At 39.0% G+C, this 7569-nt stretch overlaps 1 protein-coding gene across 1 annotated transcript; it reads left to right on the forward strand.

The window, feature by feature from the left end:
- Nucleotides 1-563: 563 nt before the first annotated feature.
- On the forward strand, nucleotides 564-7228 carry LOC148519712 (melanin-concentrating hormone receptor 1-like). Its single transcript, XM_088476210.1, has 2 exons — nucleotides 564-645; nucleotides 6228-7228. Exons 1-2 carry the CDS (start codon nucleotides 564-566, stop codon nucleotides 7226-7228), a joined length of 1083 nt encoding a protein of 360 aa, XP_088332336.1.
- Nucleotides 7229-7569: the final 341 nt, after the last annotated feature.

Genomic DNA, 7569 nt, shown 5'->3' on the forward strand with positions numbered 1-7569 from the left:
TGCAAAGGTAATTTTGTTTATCATATATTAAGTCTCAGCAAAACCCTTCAGCTTTGTTTCTTATATCACTGTGACAGCTAAAGGAAACTGCACAAAAGCCGCTCTTCTCCCAGATTCTAAGAATTAAGAGGATTTCAAATATGAGTGGTTTTCTTTATGAAAATAAATAGTTTTCTCTAACCTTGTGCCACATTCTTCCCAGCAAATGAATAAGTTGAGATATTTGGCTGGTGCAACAAATGGAAACCTGTATTGATTCCCCATTCCATTGTGATACCAAGAAGATATGCTCCTTGTATCCAGATGACAGCTTGCTCTATTAAAGGAATATTGTCCTTCTCTAGCCAGAGGGTGGTGCAAAGAGCAGGCAGAGAATCACAGCTCAGACAGAGAGAGATATATTCTGCACAGCAGCTTGCAAGGAAAGCAGGTTGTGTTCTGAGATGCCGGATCCCACATGCATCTGGCTGCTTCTGCAAGGAGCTTTCACTGTCAGGGACTGTACTAAATGACACTTGTGACATTGATGAACCGTACTGAATGATTGCCAAGTCAGAAAGAGCATGGATTTTCCTGCGGATCTGGAAGAGGTGATCAGCCTGCAAGAGAATAATTCCCAGATAATTCACAACTTTTCAGCTTTTGGTGGGTAGAGATACAGTAGATGTATCAGATCACCTCATAGTCATAACTGTATAATAGAAGTCCTATTTATATATATTTTATTTGTATTGCTATTGGAACTGTTACCCTTAATTTGAAATAGTGCTAATTTCTTATTTATTTTTATACTGATTCAGTATTATTTAACTTTATAATATTAGCTTTTGTTCAATAAATAGTCACTGAATTTGTATTTAATATTACCTAGTTTATAATATGTGCAACACTATGTTGCAGTTTTGTAGTTCTGATTAATTTATATGTAAAGGAGACACTTATTGTACATATCATACTATATATGTATATATATATATATATATATAAATGCTTTTTCATATCTCTTCTGAACGCATACATTACAAAAATAACAGTAGAATGTCTCGTATGTTCCCAAATATCTTTGATGGTTAAGCTCAAAGTGTCTTGTACATTAGTTTGTACATTCAGTAGCAGTGACCCGAACCTTTGCCATTATTACATATATTATCCCAATGGCACAGGCTGATCTCCTCATTAAGCAGTTTGTTTTGCCAAATATACTGGATTTGGTGCATTAAAGCTCCCTGCTTGCTGAGGACACATGCTACACTTCCATCCACGTTCATTCATTGCTAGTTTATATGTCTGAATGGAGGCGAGCACCAGTATTACCCTGAGGAGGATCTATATGAAATCATTCAGTATAGTCCTGTTCTAAAGTTTGTTACCAAAAACCATGATATAAATCCCTGGTCCTTCTATGTGAAAACTACTCTGAAATGTTCAATCAAGTATTTTACGATGATTCCTTGTATCAATTCTGCTGTAACAGGCTGTTTTTTCAATAACAAAGTCATGTTCTCAAGATTACCAAAGAACGTATATCAGGGGTGCAAGAATGTAGATATTTCTATAGCAATTTAGATATATTGGGGTTGGGTACAGGATCCTGACTGCATCCAGTATATAGCAAGTTCTTCAATGGTGATATAAATATCAGTGCCAATAAATAATACTTTGGAGGTTTAATTTAACATGATAGGTGTATACTGAGAATTCGTGACACTAGGCAATCTTAGATTGTACTCAATTGTGTCTTCTTGATTGCATAGATGTTATAACACATGCATTAACTACTTATGTTGTACAGTGCTGTGTACTACTTAGGTTGTATAGTGTTGTGAACTACTACTTACTTTGTATAGTGCTGTGTACTACTTACGTTGTATAGTGCTGTGTGTTACTACTTACGTTGTATAGTGCTGTGTACCACTTATGTTGTATAGTGCTGTGCACTAGTTACGTTGTCTAGTGCTCTGTACTACTTATGTTATATAGTAGTGTACTACTTGAGTTGCATAGTGCTGTGTACTCCTTACGTTGTATAGTGCTGTGTACTACTTATGTTGTAGTGTACTACTTATGTTATATAGTACTGTGTACTACTTGAGTTGCATATTGCTGTGTACTCCTTACGTTGGATAGTGCTGTGTACTACTTATGTTGTATAGTACTGTGTACTACTTGAGTTGCATAGTGCTGTGCACTACTTACGTTGTTTAGTGCTGTTTACTACTTATGTTGTATAGTACTGTGTACTACCTGAGTTGTATAGTGCTGTGCACTACTTACATGGTTGTTTACGTTGTATAATACTGTGTACTACTTACGTTGTATAGTGCTGTGTGTTACTACTTATGTTGTATAGTGCTGTGTACCACTTATGTTGTATAGTGCTGTGTACCACTTATGTTGTATAGTGCTGTGTACCACTTATGTTGTATAGTGCTGGGTTCCACTTACATTGTATAGTGCTGTGCACTGCCTACGTTGTTTAGTGCTGTGTACTACTTACAGTATGTTGTATTGTACTGTGTACTACTTGAGTTGCATAGTGCTGTGTACTCCTTACATTGTATAGTGCTGTGTACTACTTAAGTTGTATAGTGCTGTGTGTTACTACTTACGTTGTATAGTGCTGTGTACCACTTATGTTGTATAATGCTGTGTACCACTTGAGTTGCATAGTGCTGTGTACTCCTTACATTGTATAGTGCTGTGCACTACTTACGTGGTTGTTTACATTGTATAGTACTGTGTACTACTTGCGTTGCATAGTGCTGTGTACTACATACGTTGTATGCTGTGGGAGATGCTGCCTTTTTTATGAAGCAACAATAAGAAGTAGAACCCAAACAGCTTACACTCTACTGTATACATAAGTGACAAGATGATAAAGAGGATAAGCAACATTTATAAGATGTTTATCTTACTATAAATGTTAAGTCAAACATACTGTATTGACCTGTATAGGACAGAACTTGGTGTACACTTATTAAAAATAACAAATACAGACACCTCTTGCTCCATTGAAATAAAAATGAAATCTTATTTGGAGATCATATAAAGAATACCATGTTATGAACAAATAATCATAAAAAATAGTAGGCTATGGGCATGGCACTGCTGTTGAATAATATATACATGAATAATCTCTCAAACATTGTTGTCTTATTTTTATTCAGCAAGGACAGTCCTACAAAAATCACACATTTTAGAGATATTGTGGATAAAACAAGCAGATGTGGATTCATGAAGAATATGAAAACACAGCACAATAATTAAAGCATAACTAAAGCATACAGCATTATACAGTGGTGCACTGTATGACAATATAAAACCATTAATTTACCTAGTGCCAGAGCAATACATAAGCAATAGTTTGCATAGGTACTGCAGGGAACGGAATCTTAATTGAAATGTTCATCTTTGTGTTATCCTTATCTTCAGTGACCATTCTACTTTATCATTACAGAGGCAAGAAAGCATACACTTGAAATCCTCAAGTGTCCTTATTAATCCTGACTTAGAGCAATGTTTGTCATGTGAGAGTCTACTAATGGCACACTATGCACAGCTTTAAAAGATAACATGATAGTCTATGTTGAAGAAGGTATGAGTGGCTCAGTGAGTAAAATCACTGGATAAAAGACACCAAGGACCTAATTCAGAGTTAGAAGCAACTTTAAAAAAAAAAAGAGTTGCACCTTGGTAAAACCATGTTGTACTGCAGGTGAGGCAGATTTAAAATGTGCACAGAGATTTACCCTTGGGAAGATCTGTGTTCTGGCTTGATTTTACATTTCAGTGTAAAATCAAAGCTGCCCAGTATTTGTTTGCTACATGTAAAGACAGCCACTATTTTCCCTACATGCGAAAAACATAAGTGCGTTTGCACCTCTTGACTTGCAGCATGGTTTGTTGGGTACATACTAGACGATATATTGGAGAATTTGTCATTTTGAGGTGAATCGGAACTACAAATTATCCACATCATCCAGTGTGTACGCACTATTGTGCGCTCCTATGCTTTGTTCGACATATCTTCAGATCTGCCTGCAGTTCAGGCCAATTTGAATACCCGGCAACTGACACCATGCTTCTGGATGCGGCGGGGGAACCATATATCAGGCGGTCGTACACCAGATTGTGCAGTGTGTACTGTGTACGGACCATCCTATATATCGTGCCATCACTGGGTACAAATATTGTCTAGTGTGTACCCGGCTTAACTCTGAATCAGGCTGTAACTGTTAAAGAGTATACAGCTTGTCATCTATTTGAGGCTTTGACAAGATACTTGACAATTCTCTATCCAAACATTATCCAAATTAATTGTAATTAGAGAGGTGCTTTAATTGCTGGGGAATTAGAGACTATTGGCAGACACTATGATAGACATATAAATCATAATGTTAGGAGAACATCTCTTGAAATTTGCCATTTTTGAGGATTTATCGGTTTTGCAAAATTTGATGATTTATTCTGTTGTCATCTGGTGTCAAATTCTTTTGTTTATTGTAACTGCTCCTAAACGGGCATTGATAAATCATCTGAATGCATATATATATCAGCATATTGGACCTCATTCAGAGTTGGTCTAAGCGGCCGCACGGTCGTACGGGAAAAGGGGCCGGATATTCAAATGATTCCCTCGCAAGTTGCGTCCCTAAGTTTGGATGGTAGTTGGCCGACCAAGGGGAGGAAGCGGTCGGAAGACAAAAAAATACGCCCCCTTCTCATACGCATTACACGTCATCTCTGGGCATATAAGGATTAATCGAGACCATCAGGAACCATCGGAACTGGTCGTAGAGCTTAAGGTTGACCATACCCTCTCTAAAGCTCTACGATCATGTCAGTGTAAAAACCTCCCATGTCACATGTGCCATGACGCTACTTTGTTAATTATGCACTCCCATAATCCGTATGCACTCCCATAAAACGCCGTTCGCATAATGAGGCACTCCTGCGTTCGGATCTCCACTCCCCCGTTTTCAAGCACCTTCCCCTGTTACCACCCACAAAAGCCTCCATCTGTCACTCAAACTACCGACCTGGCTGTGTTCAAGGAGAGAGAAATTTCTGATCGTAGCGGCTAGTTTGCGCACGCGCATTGCGAACTTTACGCATGCGTAGTATAGCAAACATCGGTGGCGTACGACCGTGCGGCCGCAACGACCGACTCTGAATGAGGTCCATAGTCTTTCTTTGCTCCCCCCAAAATATGTGATGAGCAAGCTCAAAGTGTCCTGCAGTCATTTGTTTGCACATTTAGTAACAGTGATTAAAGCCTTTACCACTGTCTCTGATATTATCTCATTGTGTAGAGGGGAAAATGTATCAAACCTTCGAGAGAAATAAAGTGGGGAAGTTGCCCATAGCAACCAATCAGCTTCTGTAATTTTATAAATGAATGCTAGTAGCTGATTGATTGCTATACTGTAGGCTACTTCACGTTATCTCTCTCGAAGTTTTGAAACATCTCTAATATAAATTACTTTTACTTATACATAAGGATATTAACCAAACTACATCAACATATATCTCTTCGCTTATCTCAAAATATCCCAGCTCGACCTCTGTTTTCTGCAGGAGATTGTCTCTCATCCACACTCATTACCTGCTCCCATACTGTCCACAGACCTAGGCCAACTTTTCTGTGTGACTGGAACATACAGCTCACCAAGAACCTCTCAGTCATACAGCTCACCAAGAACCTCTCAGTCATACAGCTCACCAAGAACCTCTCAGTCATACAGCTCACCAAGAACCTCTCAGTCATACAGCTCACCAAGAACCTCTCAGTCATACAGCTCACCAAGAACCTCTCAGTCATACAGCCACCAAGAACCTCTCAGTCATACAGCCCACCAAGAACCTCTGCAATCTGGGTGGAGCAATATGCAATGTGTAGCACTTATCCTTGTGTATCAATGTCTATTTCCCTATAGAATGTAAGCTGGTGAGCAGGGCCCTATTACGGTACCTCTATGTCTGTCTGTTATTACCCAGCCTTATTTTATTACTGTTTGTTCCCAATTGTAAAGTGCAACAGAATATGCTGACACTATTTAAGTAATAAATAAATAAATAAATAAATAATCTCCCTTTGACACATGTTAATCTTTTGATTAAGCAGTTTGTTTTGGGGAGGTTATTCAGTAGGTACAGTAAGACAAGCCTACTCTATTAATTTCCATCACATGGTATAGTCTTCTTACATGTTATTTCTGTCTTTTCAGATCCGACCAGCAATGTCACCTATGCCAATGTAATAATGCCAACTGTGTTTGGAATTATTTGTTTACTGGGAATAATTGGCAATAGTGTTGTCATCTATACTGTCTTCAAAAAGTCCAAATTCCGGTGTACCAGCAGCGTTCCTGATATTTTTATCATCAACCTTTCAGTGGTAGACCTACTCTTTCTTCTTGGTATGCCCTTCCTAATCCACCAGCTCCTTGGCAATGGAGTTTGGCACTTTGGAGAAACTATGTGCACACTGATCACTGCCCTGGACACCAACAGTCAGTTTACTAGCACTTACATCCTCACCGCCATGTCCATTGACCGATACCTTGCAACCGTTTATCCTTTTACATCAGCAAAGTACAGAAAGCCACCTATTGCTATCATGGTCATCTGCATCCTTTGGGTATTATCTCTCCTGAGTATCACTCCTGTTTGGATGTATGCGAGACTTATCTCTCTTCCTGGTGGAGTTCTGGGTTGTGGAATCACACTCCCCAATCCAGAAAGTGATATATATTGGTATACTTTGTATCAGTTCTTCCTTGCTTTTGCCATTCCGTTTGCTGTCATCTCCTTAGCATATAGGAGAATCCTGTTGAAAATGGCATCTTCAGAAGCCCTTACAGCACAGAGGAGCTCCAGGATACGGACCAAGAAAGTGACCAGGACAGCTATCGCTATTTGCTTGGTATTTTTCATTTGTTGGGCTCCCTTTTATGTCCTTCAGATAATTCAACTGGTAATGGACCAGCCTACATTAGCCTTTCATTATGCTTACTGCGTGGCAATCAGCATGGGCTATGCCAACAGCTGCATCAATCCTTTCATCTACATTATCTTGTGTGAAACTTTCCGACGTAGGTTCATCGTCTCTGTTCGACCAGCAGAAGACCATGCACAGGGCAGGATCAGGATGAAATTTGGTGCAGATCCTCCTTCTGGTAGTGGACAGCCATTGCTTCACCTTGTACCCGTTTCCTCTGGAAGCTAACCAAATCGGGAGTATGCATGAAGTGACTCCAATTAACATTTCTGTGGAAACATGAAGGAGCACTATGTAGAACATCGTGGTAATGAGAATGCATCTAATTCCATTACAGAAGACTCCTGCCAAGTATTAATTAGGGCAAACTCCTATGGCTCATCATTTGTGCTGATTGTTTTGATTTAAATTTGCTGTACACATGTTTTAAGTGCTAGCAGACAACTTACTGCTGTGTCTATTGGCACATTGTGTCCTCATCTGTGCCTTTGCTGTGGCTACAGCAATACAAATTGTTTTCATTTTATTCACAGCTAGTCATAATGTATTTCTATCACAGAAGCTGATCA

Source organism: Taudactylus pleione, unplaced genomic scaffold (genome assembly GCF_031769625.1).
Source record: "Taudactylus pleione unplaced genomic scaffold, aTauple2 ptg000184l, whole genome shotgun sequence".
Lineage (NCBI taxonomy): Eukaryota > Metazoa > Chordata > Amphibia > Anura > Myobatrachidae > Taudactylus > Taudactylus pleione.

Bases quoted from the DNA above. Each gene is read 5' to 3' on its own strand.
- LOC148519712 (XM_088476210.1), top strand. From the start codon at position 564: ATGGATTTTCCTGCGGATCTGGAAGAGGTGATCAGCCTGCAAGAGAAT. The intron at 646-6,227 runs GTGGGTAGAGAT...CTGTCTTTTCAG, and splicing joins TCACAACTTTTCAGCTTTTG to ATCCGACCAGCAATGTCACC.